This window comes from Aedes albopictus, unplaced genomic scaffold (assembly GCF_035046485.1).
Source record: "Aedes albopictus strain Foshan unplaced genomic scaffold, AalbF5 HiC_scaffold_54, whole genome shotgun sequence".
Lineage (NCBI taxonomy): Eukaryota > Metazoa > Arthropoda > Insecta > Diptera > Culicidae > Aedes > Aedes albopictus.
The window spans coordinates 77,927-96,018 of NW_026917354.1; the positions used below are offsets into that span (position 1 = coordinate 77,927).

Here is an 18,092-nt window from a genome sequence, read left to right on the forward strand (position 1 = left end):
TGATCCGAGCCTAATTGATTTATCTGTTTTGGGCACCTTCGTCGCGGTGTTCTTTTCTCTTCCGTTTCTTTCTATGGTAGAAAACCGAGGACCTGAGTGGTGTGACGCAAACGATACCGATGGACATTTCCGCGACGTCGACTAGCGTGGCGGCAGTCAATATCCCTCAGTCGCAATCTCAGCACAGTGGTGAGTGTCGTTTTTTTTTTCTTTTTGACTGTTCATTTTCACACACACGTGCGTTTCTCTTCTACGGAAAAGCTTTCTGTTGTTTCCCCGATCTTCTATTTTCTGTTGATGTATCGATATTTTGATGTTCCATAAGGAAAAGTTTTGAACGGTCATCAGTCTTATTTCTGTTTGTTTTCAAGCGCTGACCAGTTCTCAGATGTCATATTTTTCGCTTTGATTTCTGCTACCTTTTCACATAATATTTAGATCAGTATCGTTCAGTACCTAGCGTTTTATGAATACAATTCATTGGAATTGATAAGAATTTTACCTACATATCTTTAAACATCATTTCAGTTCCCTGGCCAAGTTCGCAGGGGTTGACGGTATTAAAGTGAAGGAGTTTCATTTTGATTATTGTAATGTAGTGTTCTTTAGTGAAACATATCACCTTTTTAACACTTTAATGCGCCTCCAACGGTTCATCACGAACCGGCTGCTGCAGATGGAGTATGGCTGATCATATGCATCAGACATGCTCGATAAACAGGAGGAACCGCCGGGGCTCAGTAGAGTCTATTCCCAAGCAATAGTTCCAAGTCGGTTGGATTTGAGAAGGTTTCCACGATCGTTACAAATCCTAATAAAAGTATTATAGGATTTGTGACAGGTTTTGGAACCTTTTACAGCCATCTGACTTCAAAATGTTGTTTGGGCTCTATTTCTCCCGTTTCTCGGTTGATTTTTATTACATAGTAATTTATTAATGTCATAGTCGCTTTTTCGAATTTTTACAATGTTAGTTGGTCATATTTTCTTTAAATAAAGCAATAAAAATCGACCGAAGAATCAATAGTGGGAAGGAGATTTGCAGCACTTAATTGTGCTGATAGATTCGAAGCTAACGTGCGAACACTTAAACGCATTGTTGGCGTCAATGCGTTCGACGTGACGTTTTGGACAAAAACTGACTGCTTTATATTAACTGAACAACGTTACTTGTGTATGACTAGGTTGACATTTCTAGGCCACGCTTGAGAAAATGACATGGTTCATCTAGGTAGGACCGATAGGTCAATTGAACGAATTTGAATATTTTCAATAGTATTTGTAGCAGGATGAAAGTTGACACGAAATCTTTATTATTTAAAAATTTTATTGCAATCAACTGACCAACTTGGCGTATTTTTGATTATCTCTTAGATGTTCAGAAGTTCAGTTACATGTTTCTGTGGATTTTGGACCGATGACAATTTATGAACACAAGTAGAAAACGATTAGCGAAATCAAGAAAACAATTTGACACAGGATCGACTATATTTTAACATACAGGGTTCGATTGATTCGATGAAAAAAAAAACAACATACGACAACTGACTTAACGAGGAGAAAAACATATTTCAGTAACAAATTTTGAAAACGACTACACCATTGATTATAGGTCGTTTTCAAAATTTGTTACTGATTTAACCATACCACAAAATCAAACAAGGAGACAAACACAAACCGTGTGACCATAACACTACATAGGCAAATCCTGACTGACTGACCAATTGAAAACTTTCCAATCTTCTACCGTATCTTTCTGAGTCAGTTGCAACAGTGTCTTAATGGATATCATTTTCCGCGTACGGCTGGCAAACTGCTTCTGAAAGATTACGTACTCTTTTCTATCTTCGGGTCTAGTGTAGAGGTTTCAACTCTATTCAGAGTGCAGCTAGAAACCTAGCAAAAAAAAAAAAAAAAAAAAAAAAATATCTTTAAACATCATTTCAGGTGTGCTAACAATGCTAAGTGCCGTTCATAAAACCACGGGGACCGAATTTTGACCATCTTAGATATCCCTCTCCCCCTCATAGACTTTCATCTGCCACACAAAAATATTAAAATTTATATGGAGGCTACACTGCATACGTTGGCCAGAACAGTCCAAAATATACAATTTTCTATGAAATTCTATGGAATCAATCGATACCTGAAACATGAACGTTTATAAAAATTTATCTACATGCATTTTGCCATAAATTATTAAGACAATTATGCTGGTAATTTTTTCGTTGTTTTCGTTTGGATTGATATTATACCTTAACCTTAAATTTCGCCGAATATTCGTTTAGCCGAATAACCAATGCATTTGAGAGATCTTAGAAATCCCTTTGAGGATTTCTCCCGAAATTCTATCCATGATTCTTCTTTGAATTTCTTACGGAATTTCTCCTTGGATGTCTACCGCAATTTTTTCCTCAATTTTACGCATTATTTTAATGAATTCTTCCGCGAGTTCTTCCTTGAATTCCTAGAGGTTTGACGTGGAGTTTCCATCTATTGAAGGTTTTCCAGGATTTGCTCCCAAAATTCCTTCCGCGACTACGCGGTGTTCCTACCGGGACTTCTAAGACTTGTTCCTGTGATTTATAACAGAGTTCGTCTTAGGAACTAGGACTTCTGCAGGAGTTTTTCACCGGATTCCTTCCGGAGATCCTAACAAAATTCTCCCAAAATTCATTCTGGGATTCATTTAATGGCTCTTCGGGAGAACTTTCCATTATTTTCTCCCGGGATTTTCCTAATGTTCTGCAGAAGTTCGTCCAGAAAGATTTTGTTGTGTTTACCTTGGAGTTCCTTGCCAGATCTCGCCGTAGTTCACCCGGAAGTTTCTCTTAAAGCTTACCAGAGTTCCTCCCAAAAGTACCCCCAAAGTTTATCTGCAATGTCCTATTTTTTGTTAATATGTTCCGAAGTTCTTTTTGCTATTTCTGCAATAGTTATTCTTGGAATTGCTCGCTAGATTTCACCAAGATTTCTTTCGATACTTCTATGGAAGTTTCTTTAAAAAACCTCAAAAATGTTAAGAGAAATTCCAAATGCAACGCAATCCGGACAATTTCCGGTAAATACTTTTGGGAAGAACACTAAGAGTAATCCTGAACAAAAAAATTCAACCCAACAAGAATTTTTGAAACCAACATCGAGGAAAAATGCCGGAGCCCGTGGCGCAGTGGTCAAACGTTCGCTTCACAAGCGGATGGACATGTGGTTCGGTCCCAGCCTCAGCACTTCGTCAGCTGCTCTTCATCCCGAGAGCGGCTGGCACTAGACCCTCTTCTGAATTTACGGACCCGGATAATTGGATATCGACGAAAACACAACTCATAATTCTTTATTATCGAGATTTTCAGTCCTCGGCTGGTTCATCTCGAGGAAATGTAGGCGGAAACTCACGATAATTTCTTGCACAAATTACAGGAAACACTCTAGGAAAAATCTCGTGACAAACTCTGGTGGCAAATCCAAGAAAACCTTCGAATTGAACTTTTACAAAAAGCTTAATTCATAAAAATAATCCGGAAAGAGCTTTAGTAGGAATTTAGAAAAAAACTGCTGTCGATATTCTGACCCTTCGAAAATCTCTGGGAAAAAGCCGACAGCAACACCGGAAGGAAGTGCGGAAAATAATTGAAGCGGTATCCCAGAAGAAACATTAGGGAAATATCCTTGGAGAAACTCTTGTGGCGGGATCGCGGGATAAACTCTGAAAAAATCCCATGACAATACCTATGGAAGAAATCCTTAAAAAGGTATCTTGCAAGATCCCTGTGAAAATATCGGTCTGAATTTAGAAATCTTGAAAAAAAAATCAAGAAAGATTTCCGAAAAGAATTTCTTGAATCAAAATAGCAACCTCCAGGAGAAATTTAAGAAAGAGTATCAGGCAAAATGCCGTAGGAATGTACATTCAAGAATGTAACTTTATATACGAATAAACGTTGTTGAGATTCTTCTTTACCAAGAACTTGTTTTTAGTTTAGAGACCAACAACAAGCAGCGCATGAGACGATCTATTCTACATTGTACCACGAAACCTAACCTGAACATGTTTAACAAATCTCGAGTCTTTTGGACAGATCTAAGCAAGAAAGAGTTGACTAAAAGGTCGGCAAAGACGAAAAAATACAATAATAAAAAACAAAACAAATGGCGCTTATTAGTTTTGTTTTTGTTAGGATGAAAATGGGAGTACTATGCTGAAGATGGGTTTCGTTCCCCTGTTAATACACTGTCTATAATCGCGTAGCTGCCCCATATGAATAGGGAATCCAGCAAATAAGGGACTGATATGCAATCATAGGCATTACAAGTAGTAGAGTTATTTCTTAGCGATACCACTATGATATGTTGATTCGAGCTAATGACTCCCAGTTTGTTGCAATCAAACACGGATTCTTATGCTTTCATCCGACGTTTCGGACACATTTATTATTAATCTCTAAAAAGAAAGCACAATAAATGTGTCCATAACATCGGATAAAAGTATTTTGTTTGCAACAGACTGGAAGGCAGTAGTAGTATTCGCTACTTTTTTTCACAGAGAACAGACATCCAGGCTAGAACAAATTGCATTCGGAAAGCTGTGTAAAAATTTGAATCTTTACTTGAGTAAGGTTGCAAACCAATACACGATGGCAACACTAACGCCACCATACACCATATTGCCACAGTCAGTGGTGAATTGAAACATTTCAAGTGGTGAATTAAATGAGTATGGGAAATTAACCGATTGCAGCGCCACGCTATTGCCACTTGTGTTGTCGATTTCAAATGGCCGTTAAATTCCTTACACAGTTTCGGAACTGGACTTGGATGTCTGTTCTCTGTGTTTTTTTATTCATGCGACCTTCACAAGATCGATATGTTTTACTTGCTGTAAGGTATACTTCAGAATTGTCTTACAAAGTAGCGTAAAGGTAAAAGGATCGTAGATCACGTGAAAAGTGAGGTTTACGAGACGCCACTGATCGGACATTATAGGAAACTTCGCCTAATGCTGTCGTTCTATTAGGTTAGATAAATCCGTTCAAGAATATTCACATCGAAATCAGAAATTTAAGTTAACTTAAGCTTAAACTCGATTTACCGCCCGTTGATGCTAGTCCAGTATCGTCAGACAAGCTATACTCATACAGGGAACTAATGAGATATCTGTCGAAAACCTACAGGCATCTTCAGTGTGTGAGTGTTGGTGATCTTCTATTTTTAGAAGATTTTCTATTATTATGGCGCTTGCCACGTCACGTTGCAGGTCAATGTGGGGAAGATGAAGGAAGTGATTATTGAATTGTTTGTATTCACGGCAGACCAAATATACCTCTGCGTCTGCAGAAATTCATGCAGATGTCGGAGTATTGGTAGCAGAGGGTTCACACGTTGGTGCATGAAAGTCAGGCGTAAGGTGATAGAATTGTGTGTTTATAATTCTTAAGTTGATGCGGCACAGATCGCTTGATTGTATAATTCGTAGGCGTTATCTGGATATACATGAGTTGTATATGTAGAGAGGAGGGAGAAAGTACATAGAAAGATACAAAGTAGAGTAGGAGAAAACGGACGGACTCGAGATTGAACCCAAGATCTTCTGCATACGAATCAGGAGCGGTAGCCACTACATCACCAAGTCCTTCTAAGTTCAGAAATTTGCTGCAAAAGTTTATACAGAAATTTGTTAAGGAATTTCCTTTCAAGACTCAGGCACCGATAATGTTCGCCAAAATTACCAGTACACTAATATAAATTTGCAGTCATATCCAAACACAAATGCACAACTCAGCAAAATCCGTTTGGCTTGTGGAAAATTTCTGCATTTTTAGATAGCCAACGATAGAATTGCGCAACGTTGGTACCCGTCCCATCAATTCCGCGCGAATTTTGCATCATACCATCATAAAAATTCAAATTTCTCCCTCAAGACTGAAGTCATATCACACTGCAGTAGTGTCGCCTGTCGCCAAAACGCCGCCCGTTCCAGCTCGAACAAAGTCCCATTTGGCGTGGATATTATTATCTCATTGATTCAGACATCATCGCGTTTCTGTCATCGATCGTCTTCACCACTTGATATCATCCCCTGCTGGTGTGCTGAATTAACAAGGGGCGAAGCCAAACGAAAAAAAAAACGTAAAAATGTCCAAACCCCCATCCGTGTACCAGGAGGGCACCCGGACAACTACTATAATATAATCGGGCAGACGAGACATTGTGGATCGTGATGCCCCCGGCCCGTTGGAGGTTTTTGTCCATTATTCGCCGCGTTCCTAGCCGCCCCGTGCAAATGCGGATGGACAGGGCTCACGAAAGTTCGATTTCAGTGCCGATTTGTTGTGCTATTGCTTTCAGCTTGTTTTATATGCATAATTTTTCACGAGTTTCTTCAACTCGTTTTTTCACAAACCCACAGAATTTTTTTCTTCCTCGAATTTTGGTCCCAATCCCCACCATTCCCGTTCCCCGTTGTTTCGTGACGAGCTCATTTTTGAATTCATAAAATTTTATTAATAAATATTTTTATTTTTCATTTGCTTTCTCATGCATAAATAACGAGCTGATTTCGTCATATCTGACTCATCCTTTGGCTGTCGTCGAAATTAAACATTCTCTCGCGATTCGACGCTGAACTGACCCCTCTCCATCCACCTGCTGCCTCATTTGTTTTTTCTCTATCTCTGTGTGTATTTTTTTTTTTTGCTTTTCGCGAAAACGCATGCAATCGGGCGGAATCACACCTGCTACTATAAGGCGGCCCCCTATGGAACCGAGTTGCCAACAGGAGGACCGTTGGATGGGGTGTCGTTGATCATCTTTAAAAGCAAGGATATCATCAAGTCGTTTGAAGAGCTTTCCTTTTTCCCACAACCTTTATAACTACCGTTTACGCCCTGAAAGGTTCAAAACAGTCAACCCCTCAAGTCCCTCTGAAACTCCGCATGGCCCTACCTTAGAACCTCCTTGCCAGTCCAAACTCCCATAAAGCCTTGAAATCCTTAAGTACAGAAAGAAATGTTTTGTTGTGACATACCATTTCAAACCACACCCCACTTGACGGTTCAACCAGTAGTCACCAATTTGGCATGTTTGTTCCCCATCTCCATCTTCCCCGCGAAGCCGGAGCGGACCTTTCTGACGACGAAACTGTTGTTGTTATACCTACTACAGACCTTGTAGCTCGGATTGGAACAAAGCGATCCACCTCGTCGTCGCCGGCGTTGTCGTAGCCGTTCATCGCGCGCGTGGTACAATTTGCATATGTGTCATCCACATGGTTCCCGCTTTGCCAATTATACTGTTTTTTTGTCCTTCTACTCTTCCCGCCGTGCCGTGCCGTGCCGCAGTGCTGTTAGTTATCGTTGTCCGCTCACTTGTTGTAGAGTGCGTAGGGGAGAGGGTCGTTTTCTCATCCTTGCTTTCGCCGTGTCACCTCACCGTCGTCATCGTCGGAATGTTTGTGGAAAAGGCCAAAAATTATAGGAACCACGAACCACCACACCTCACCGTCGTCATCGAAATCGTGACCAAGGGGATGGAGAGGGAGAGAGACACTGGTTCATTTGGGCTTTCGCAATTGTATACCTACTGTTGTGAATGGGGTGAGATGGGCCGGAAAGAAGCTTAATTTTTGACCCGAATGTCCCTTTTTATTTCAATTGCACTTGTTTCGTTCCGATGTGTGCGCTGTGAAGGAGCGACAGGTTTTTTTTTGTGAGTCCGGGGGCAATCATTATTTTTCACCGTGATCATCATTAACAACGGAGACGAGGACATACGCGCATGAGGGGATACTTTGTTTCATCATGTGTTATGGGAACGAACGGTCGCAACTAACTATGTATTATGGACATCGTAAAATTTAACGTTACGGTCAAATGGAATGTTAACCGGGGAATTTAACTTTGGAAGTTTGCTTAAAAATGTGTTCTGTTTGCACATTTTGAGCTTAGAATTTCATCCGTTAGCCAGTATCTGAATTTCTGTAAAGGACATGTAGATTGTTTCACGCTTCAGGCATTCAGGGATGTTCAGTCAATCATTTTCATATACACTGTGGTGTATAATTGATCGGACAAACGCCGGTTTTCATACAAAATGGCCAAGTTTGAGATGCTGTAACTATGGTTTTCTTTGATGGATTGAGCTCAATTTTCGACATAGAACTACCAATATGCTGAATTTAACGTGTACGAAGTACAAAATGTTTTCGTTCACAGGTCTGGGCATGACAAAACGTTCGAAATGTGCAAAAGTGTTCGGACAGCGGTATTTCTTTGATTTACACGCGGAGGAATCCCATGAGGAATTCTCATAGGAATTCCAGGAGGAATTCCCGAAGGAATTCCCGAAGGAATTCCAGGAGGAATCCCAAGAGGAATTCCAGGAGGAATCCCAAGAGGAATTCCAGGATATAACACCAAAGAAAGAATATCGAAAGCATTTCAAGGAGGAATCATCGGAGCATATTCATGAGGAATTCCCGAAGAAATTCTAGGAAGATTCTCAGGAGGAATCCGCGAAAGAATTCCAGGAAGAATCCTCGAAGAAATTTCAGGAGGAACCCACGAATTAATTCCAGGAGGAATCTCCGGAGGAATTCCAGCAGAAATCTCCAAAAGAATTCCAGGAGGAATTCCTGGAGGAATTCTAGGAGGTAACCCCGTAGGAATTCCAAAAGATAACCCCGAAGCATATTCATAAGGAATTCCCAAAGGAATTCCAGGAGGACTCCTCAAAGGAATTCCAGGAGGAATCCCCGTAGAAATGTCAGAAAATAACTTTGAAAGAATTCCAGGAGGAATCCTAGAAGGAAGAATTCTTTAACGATTTCTAGGGAAACCTTATTCAGGAAGGGGGAATAATTTCAGGACAAATCCCCGAAGGCTTCACCAGAGGAATTCCCGAAAGAATTTCTGGAGGAATTCGTGGAGTAATCCTGGAGGATTCCATGAAAGAATTCCTGGAGGATTTCGTGTAGGAACTCTATCAGAGATCCATCAAGGAAATCCGGGAGATATGCTTAAAGAAACTCCTTGCTGCATCCCTGAAGGAAATCCTGTAAGAATTCTTGAAGAAACTTTTGGAGAAATCTCTGATGTAGCTTCTGAGGACATCCCCCAAGTAGCACTTGTAACTTAGGAAATATTTTAGAAAAATATTGAAGATTACATAGCCGTTTCACTTCAGACTAATGGTAACAATTCTGTTTTTGCAGTACACATTCTGGTTGCTCAGACATCGCAATGCAACCTTAATCTTGCAGAAGCTACATTAATGTCACACAGTGGCTTTAGTGAAACCTGCTCTTGAACAGTCAAATTCAAAAAGTTGCATTCTTGACATCATCCTGTTACATTGAAACCAGAAATCAAAACAAATGACCAGACCAGTTGCTGCGAAGTCAATGTTAGGTTACCATGTATCATGTTACCGAAAGTCGTTTCCAAATGACGACAGTGTAAATTTTTGTTGTTACATTGTAAACACATATGAGACGCGCAAAAACGTTCGATTACTTGGTCACAAATGTGCAACTTACCAGTTACTAACAGGTTGAGTTCAACTCTACATGTCGAAAGTATTGAGTAATTAGATATGTTTGTATGCTAAAACTTAACAAATACGATGTTTAGAACTTATTATTTTGAAGAAGCTCACGGAAAATCGAACTACCTATATGTTTGGGTGAATATTACCAAAAAATGAGTATATCGAATAAACTAGCTTCCCAAAAAAAAAAAAAAAAACAAATAGAGATACATCGACCCAAGGGGGGATCATGAGGAGAACTCAAGTATGACGGTTCCGTGAATTAAAAAAAATGCTTTCAAGCTTTTAGTTGGGAATTCTGTATGAAGTAATGTTTGATGTGAATACAGTATTGTTCCGATTTTATCACGCCCCTTCTCTAAAATGTTTTTAAATATTCTACAAAATCTATACGCATTTTCAATATTTTTAATGTTGCTAAACGCGTCTTCAACATTCATCTTGAAGAAGAGGGAAAACACTTGCTCTCAAATATAACAGCAAATGAATGAAAAATGAAGGACTGTGGCGCGGAGGGCGTGATAAAATCGGAACATGACTGTATTGATATCTTCAGACATCCAACCGGCAATGTAGATTCTACCCAATAATCACAATGGTGATTAGTTGTATCAGTTACAACAAACTGACATAATATATCTTTCAATTATGACTATGGAGTTCTTAGCGAACAGAATAGAAAAGAGAACTTATCAGAAGTGATAAATAAATTGGCCTAACAAGTCTAGTACCCTTTTTCCCGTTCAAAAATCGTACAACGAATCAGTGCGATGTGCAAATGTTTATGCTGAAATTGTCGAATTTTGCAAGCGCACGTGTTTTTCGCTAGTAAAATTGGCAATTTCACCCGAAAATTACAATTGCCAGTCAATTTTATGACGGTGTCCCGACGAAACACATTTCCATTTTACTACAAAGATACTTATTTCCAATCGCCATTGCCATGCTTATCATTTTCCATGATTGTTATGACGAAACAAGCAACATAACTTTGAGTTTATTTTTCTATTGCAGTGTAAACAAACTATATTACACATAGGTTACCATCTAAGCTCTTATGCGACGAACGACATATGTTACACAGGCTCCGCCTCCTGCGCTTTTTCGGTGACATAGCTGTAGAAATCGACGATGCAGTCTTTTAAAATCGATTTTTGAATTTGTCGCGTAGAAATTACCGTGATTTAGTTGTAACAAAGTGTGCTGCTTGGGCCGTGAATCCTCTTGGAAAAATCCCCGAAAGAACTCCTGAAGCGATCCCTGGCATAACTCTTGGAAGAATTCCCAAGGGAGTTTCTCGAGGAATCCCCTAAGGAACTGAACTCCTGGAGGAATCTTAGAAGAAACTCCTGGACTAATCCTTGGATGAACTTCAGTAAGAACTTCTAAAGAAACTTCTGTGGGGGAATCCCTGTATTCTCCTGGAGGTATCCTTACATCCTCCTGTAAGAATCTCAGGAAATCCTGGAGAGATCACTGAAAGAACTCCTGGAACCGGAAGAATCCCTGAAGGAATTCAGCTGGAATGTATGCAGAAACAACTTCACTATTCTCTTGAACTCCTGGAGAAATTTCTGAAGGAACTCCTGGACTAATCCCTGCAAGAACTTTTGAAGGAATTCCTTAAGGAAATCCTGTTGTTTTTGTTGGAAGGAATTTCAGGCAGAATTCCTGATTCATCTTTAGGTGGCATATTCCTAAATCCTCCTGAAAGAATCTCTAAACAAACTCGAGGAAAATGTAAAGTTATTCTTTAATTTCAAATTCACCAATAAAAAAACTTTATGAAGAATTTCTGAAGGAACTCCTGTTGGAATAGCTGAGGGAACTTCTGAAGGAATCCCTGAAGAAACAAATGGGGGCATGCTTCGATGTTCCTGGAACTACTGGGTGGATCTTTGAAGAACCTCCTGAAGAGATCACCAAAGGAAATCCTGAAGATATCCCCAAAAGAACTGATGAAAGAATCTTTGGAAAAACTCCATGTGGCATCTCGAAGGTATTCCAAGAGGAATCCCCGAAGAAATTTCAGGAGGGATCCTTGAAGACATTGTAGAAGATATGCCAGAAAGAACTTCAGAAGATTTCCATGAGGAATCCTTAAAGGGACTCCTGCAGTAAAAACCTGAAGGGGATACCCCTGAAAGAATTCCAGAAGAGTTCCCAGAAGCAATTCCTGTAGGAACCCTTGATGGAACTCCTAGAGTGATCTCTGATGGATCTCCTGAAGCGATCCCCGAATGGACTCTTAGAGAAATCTCTAAAGTAACGCAAGGAGAGATCCCTGAAGGAACACTAGGAATGATTAGAATTCAAGTGGAATTCCTGAAGTAACTCCTGGAGGAATCTCTGAAGGAACTTTTGGACTAATTCCTAAGAAAATCCTTTAGAAGTTCCAGAAGGAACTACAGCAGGAATCCCTGAAAGAACGCCTAGACTCATCTCTGAAGGACATCTTATTGGAATGCCTTAAGAATCTTCTGGATGAATCACTGATAGATCACCAGGAGCCATCCCTGATTCCTCCTGAAAGCCTGGAGTAATCCCTGAAGGAACACCTGTCGGAATTCCTGGAAAATCTACTGAAAACAAAAAACATAATAAAACCTCTAAAGGCATGCTTAAATCCTTCTGGATGAATCTCTAAAGAAGCTTCTGAAGAGATCTGTAAAGGAGGTCCTTTCTTGGGATTTTAGAGGAATATTTGACGGAATCATGTAGAAATGTCCGGAAAAGCTTCTGGACCTTGGAGATATTCCTGATGAATCTCCTGAAACCTTCTGGAAGAATCTCTGAAGAAACGTCTGGAGAGATGTGAATGATGAAAGGTGAATGAAATCTTATGAAAAATGAAAAAAAAAGTTCCAAGAGTTTCGTATTTAAAATTCTATTTGAATTTCTTCAGAAGCGCCTAATAAGAGTCTTCTGCATAGTTTGAGCCACATCTTCTCGGTGAGACACCCCAGACATACCCCCTCAATCTAGTTAAAAAATATAAAGTAATCCTGGAGAAGTTCATGAGTACATCTTTGAATAGATAAGGATTTCTAAAATTTCCGAAGGAATTTCTGAATGAATTTTTGAAGAGAACCTGAGAGGAATTTCTGAAGAAATCACTTGAGGGATTCCTGGAGCAATCCCTGGAAGACTTCTTCGATAAATCTCTGAAGAAACACCTGGATGAATCCCTGGAGCAATTGCTACAGGAATGCCTGGAAGAAGCCCTGGAAAATCCCTGGAGGAATTTCCGGAAGAATCTCTGAAAGTATACCTGGAAGAATTCCTGTATAAATTATGGGAGGAATACCTAAAGATCTCATGAGGAAATCCTAGAAGAAATCATAGATAAGTCTCTGGAAGATTCCCTGGAGGGATTTCTGGGGAAATCCCTGGAGAAATTCGTGGAGAAATCTCCGGAGGAATCCTTGATGGAATCTCTGGAGAAATTCCTGGAGGAATCCCTAGAAGAGGAATTGCTGACATAATTTCTGAAGGATGTCCAGGAGCAATTTCTGGAGAAATTCTTGGAAAAAATCCTGGAGGAATTCCTGGAGAAATGCCTGGAAGAATCCCTGAAAAATTCCTGAGGGTGTTCTGGAAGAATTTCTGAAAAAAATCCCCAGAAGATCTTCTAGAAAAATTCCTGGAGAACTTGCTGACATAATTTCTGAAGAATGTCCAGGAGAAATTCGTGGATCGATTCCCAGAGAAATTGTTAGAGGAACTCCTGAAAAAATTCTTGGGGTAATTCCTGGAAAATTCCTTTAGGTTTTCCTTTAGGAATTGTTGGAGGATTCCTTGAAGGAATTGTTGGAGGAATCTCTGGAGGGATTATTGCAACAATTACTGGATGAATTTCTGAGGGAATCTCTAGAGGAACTCTAGGAAAAAAATATGAAAAAATCCTCTGAGAAATTCCTGGAGAATACCTTGAAAGTATTGCTGAAGAACTCGCTGGGGGAATCCTTGGAGAAATTCGTGGAGAAATCCCTGGAAAAATTTCTGGAGAATTTTAGCGGAATTCATGTAGGAAAATTTGGAAGAGTTCTTGGTGGAATTCCTGGAAAAAATTCCAGAAGGTATTCCTAGAGAAATTTCTGGATGAATTGCAGGCATGATTTATGATGGAATTCCTTGATTAATTCCTGGTGAACATCGTGGAGGAATCCCTGACGAAATTCCTGGTGTAATTTATGGAGGAATTCCTCAAGGAGACCCTGGAGAAATTCCTGGATGAAATCCTGGAGGAGTACCTGCATGAATTTCTGGAGAAACTCCTGCAAGAACTCCTGGAGGAATTTCTAAAGGTGTTCTTGAAGCAATTCCTGGGGGAATATCTGGTGGAATTCCTGGAGAAATCTCTGCAAGAATACAAAGAGGTATCCCTGGAAGAATGCTTGGAAAATTTCCTGAATTAATGCCTAGGAGAATTCTTGGTGGAATTGTTGGACGATTCTCTGAAGTAATTCCTGGAGGAATTCCTGTTGGAGTCTCTGAAAGAAATCTTTGAAGAAATCCCTTGAAGAATTCTTGGACAAATCTCTGTAGGAATTCCTAGTGGAATTCTGGGAAGAATCCTGGAAGCAATTACTGGAGGAATCTCTGGAGGAATGCCCGGAGGAAGTCCTGAAGGAATGCATTGAGGAAACCCTGGAGGATTTCTTGGAGAAGTCTCTGAAAAGAATTCTTGTAGGAGTTCTTTGGAGGGATCCCTGGAGGATATCCTAGACCTAGAGAAGGAATCTCCAGATAAACTCATGGAGAGATCTCTAGGAATTCCTGGTGGAATTCTTGGAAGAATTCCGGAAGCAATTACTGGAGGAATCTCTAGAGGAATACCTGAAGGAAGTCCTCGAGGCCAGGAGAAATTCCTGAATGGAATCCTGGAGGAATGCCTGCATGAATTTCTGGAGAAACTCCTGGAAGAACTCCTGAAGGAATTTCTGGAGGTGTCCCTGAAGCAATTCCTGTGGGAATATCTGGTGGAATTCCTGTTGAAATCTCTCCAAGAGTCCAAAGAGGAATCCCTTGAAGAATGCTTGAAAATTTTCCTTGATGAATGCCTAGGAGAATTCCTGGTGGAATTCTTAGAGAATTCTATGCAGTAATTCATGAAGGAATTCCTGTTGGAGTCTCTGGAAAAATGCTTGGAAGAATCCCTTGAAGAATTCCTGGATAAATCTCTGTAGGAATTCCTGGTGGAATTCTGGGAAGAATCCTGAAAGCAATTACTGGAGAAATCTCTGGAGGAATGCCTGGAGGAAGTTCTGAAGGAATGCATTGAGGAAACCCTGGAGGATTTCTTGGAGGAATCTCTGAAAAGAATTCTTGTAGGAGTTCCTTGGATCCCTCCTGGAGGATATCCTAGAGGATATCCTGAAGAAATCTCCAGATGAACTCACGGAGAGATCTCTAGGAATTCCAGGTGGAATTCTGGAAAGAATCCCGGAAGCAATTACTGGAGAAATCTCTAGAGGAATGCCTGGAGGAAGTCCTCGAGGCCTGGAGAAATGCCTGGATGAAATCCTGGAGAAATGTCTGCATGAATTTCTGGAGAAACTCCTGGAAGAACTCCTGGGGAGCTCCTGTGGAAATTTCTGGAGGAGTCCCTGCAGCAATTTCTGGGGGAATATCTGGTGGAATTCCTGGAGAAATCTCTGCAAGAATCGAAAGGGGAATCCCTGGAAGAATGCTTTGAAAATTTTCTTGATGAATGCCTAGGAGAATTCTTGGTGGAATTCTTGGAGGATTCTCTGCAGTAATTCCTGGAGGAGTTCCTGTTGGAGTCTCTTGAAAAAAATCCTTGGAAGAGTCCCTTGAAGAATTCCTGGTTAAATCTCTGTAGGAATTCCTAGTGGAATTCTGGGAAGAATCCCGGATGCAATTACTGGAGGAATCTCTGGAGGAATGCATTGAGAAAACCCTGGAGGATTTCTTAGAGGATTCTCTGAAAAAAAATCTTGTAGGAGTTCCTTGGAGGGATCCCTGGAGGATAGGAACTCATGGAGAAATCTACAACAATTTCTGGCGGAATTTCTGGAGAAATCTCTAGAGGAGTTCCTGAAGAAATTAGTGGATGAATCTCCTAAGGAACTCGTAGAGGAATACCAGGAATAATTCCTGCAGAAATTCCAAAAGGAATCCCGGAAGCAATTTCAAGAGAAATTCCTAAGGCAATCCCTAAACAGTTCCTGGAGGAAGTACTGAATTAATACCCTTAAAGAATTCAAGGAGAAACTCCTGAAGTAATACTGAGAAGAGTTCCTGGGAGAATCTTTGGAGAAATTTTTATTATAAGTTGTTCCAGAAATAATCACAGATGGAATTATCGAGTTAAGCCCTGCAGAAATTCTTGGAGGAATCCCTGGATGAATTTCTGGAGGAATCCCTGGAGGATATCCTAGAGGAATGCCTGTAGGAATTAACGGAGGAATCTTTAGAAATTTTAGAAGAATTCATGGTGGGATCTCTAGAGGCATTTCTGAAGAAATCCCTGGATGAATTTTTAGGGAAATCCCTGCTGCAATTCCCAGAGGAATCCCTGTAATAAATCCTGAAGGACTCTCTGAAGAAATTCGTGGATGAATCCCTTGAGAAATTCCTGGTGGAACCCAGGAAGAATTCCTGAATAAATTGAAGATGAAATCCTTGGGGAAATCCTGAAGGAATTCTAAGCAGAGTTTGTGGAGGAACTCCTTGAGAAATCCCTGTAGCAGGTTCTGAAGGTTACACTTTCAGCTAAGCACACAACTCTTAGCCAGGGATGCCAGGTCAATTTTTGAAAAATCTGGATGATTTAGGAAGATTTGTCTGGAAAAGTCTGGATTCGTGTGAAAACCTTACAAATTCCGGGAAAAAACCTTACAAATCCCGAGCAAAACCTTACAAATCCGGAAAAGAAATGTCTGGATCTTCCAGACTTTTGTTAAATGAGACCTCAAAAATCTGGATAAATCCAGATAAATCTGGAAGGTTGGCAACGCTGCTCTTAGCTGGCGGTCTTTGTCATCGATTGACCCGTGGAAGCATAAGGTAGGAACAAGTGAGGACTAAAGCTTTGTCGGATACTCCATTTTACAGTCCCTGTAAAAAGTACTGCATTCTTCAAATTTATCACTTGGTGCTGTTATGATCGTTCTATCCCCATCGGACAAAACTGCAGCAGCAACCATAAGTGACACCCCATAAGTGCCGCAGTTCTGCTTCAACATCCCATTCTCCATCGCCCTCTTCTCATATTGATGATCGATCCCAAAAGTGTCATTGGGTTTTAATAATAAAAATCCGATGACGACAACGACAGCAACAACAACAACAACAGCAGCGCACCCTGCTTATAATACAGTCCAGATAACAACGCGCAGCGATGCAGTAAAAGCAACCAATCGCCCAAGGGGTGGTGCGCGGTGGTGATAGAGGGGTAGAAAAAATAAAATAAATAAAAAATAAAACCGAAAAATTAGGGTTGATTGGGTGAAATTGTACGGATTCGCACATCTCGGATGTTTGCGAGAAGCGACGAGATAGGGGGATCGCATCCTATCATCATCGGGTTGTTGGTGGCAGGCAAGAGGGTGTATGGCGGCGGTCTGGCCGAATCGCGCAGAGCAGCGGTTTAATGAAAAATCGATTGCATTACAACAACGAACGGCCACGCGAGCGGGACGAGACATGACCAGGGGGGTTGGGGGATGGTGCCCAATGGTCGAGGTGGTCAGCAGCAGCTGGGGGTCGCGTTGCTGAGTGGACGATAAAAGGGTTGGTGAAGTAAAAATAAGCAGTTTTTTGTCCATGGAGTCTCTCGGATTGGGAAACGAACGCGCGGCGCTTGGTTTTGGGGTGTTGGGCAGCGACATCGATGCAGAGCAGATAGCCTTCTCGGCTTCCACTTGATTATCCTTTTTTTTCGGGGCGCAATCGCGCGTCGCGTGTTTTTCATTTAGGAGAGCGTTTCCGTTGGTTTGTTCGCCGACAGCGTTGACGATGATGATGATGATGGTGGTGACGTTGGCAAACTGTGAAGATGTGTGGGCAGTTGGTGACAGCAGAGTAATAAGAGCTTTTTTGTGTGATGAAATGTGACCAATTAGGACAAGGTAATGTTTTGTGGGTGTGAGTTTGACCAAAATATAGAGGACCTACTAGAGGAGAGCAATCAATGATATTTATTAAATAATCAAGAAAACAAACAAAATTACAGTAGTAAATGCATTATAAAGAACTTGTAATGAACAACAAATATAAAACATATGTATATCCTTATGATGTTTAATACAAGTAACCAACTTACAAGACCATTGCTATGAATTTATCAAATGGCAAATCAAACTAATTTATCTCGCCATTCTAGCTCGAAACCCCCATTTGTCGAGGGTGTAAGAAATAATTGCTTTCACACTATCCAAACTCAATCCACCAATAGCCACGTGCTCAGCATGTGAGGGTGGCATTAATGGTCCTATTTCAAAAGGAATCCCCAGTGGTTTCCCCCTGAACAGACTACATATCCACCGAAGGCGCTGTCTATAAACTACGACTCATCTACAATCATC

General features: G+C 40.7%; 1 protein-coding gene across 5 annotated transcripts in view; it reads left to right on the plus strand.

Annotated features, from left to right (window-relative positions):
• LOC109403208 (protein tramtrack, beta isoform) overlaps positions 1-799 on the plus strand; it is a 74,371-nt gene extending 73,572 nt beyond the window's left edge. For 4 of the 5 annotated variants that reach the window (XM_062843792.1, XM_062843793.1, XM_062843791.1 and 1 more), the window contains one exon: positions 81-799. In XM_062843792.1, coding sequence (XP_062699776.1) covers positions 81-314 — 234 coding nt within the window. In that variant the 3' untranslated portion in view covers positions 315-799. The remainder of the gene's footprint in view (positions 1-80) is intronic. The other variant, XM_062843789.1, reaches the window with a different exon arrangement.
• Positions 800-18,092: the final 17,293 nt, after the last annotated feature.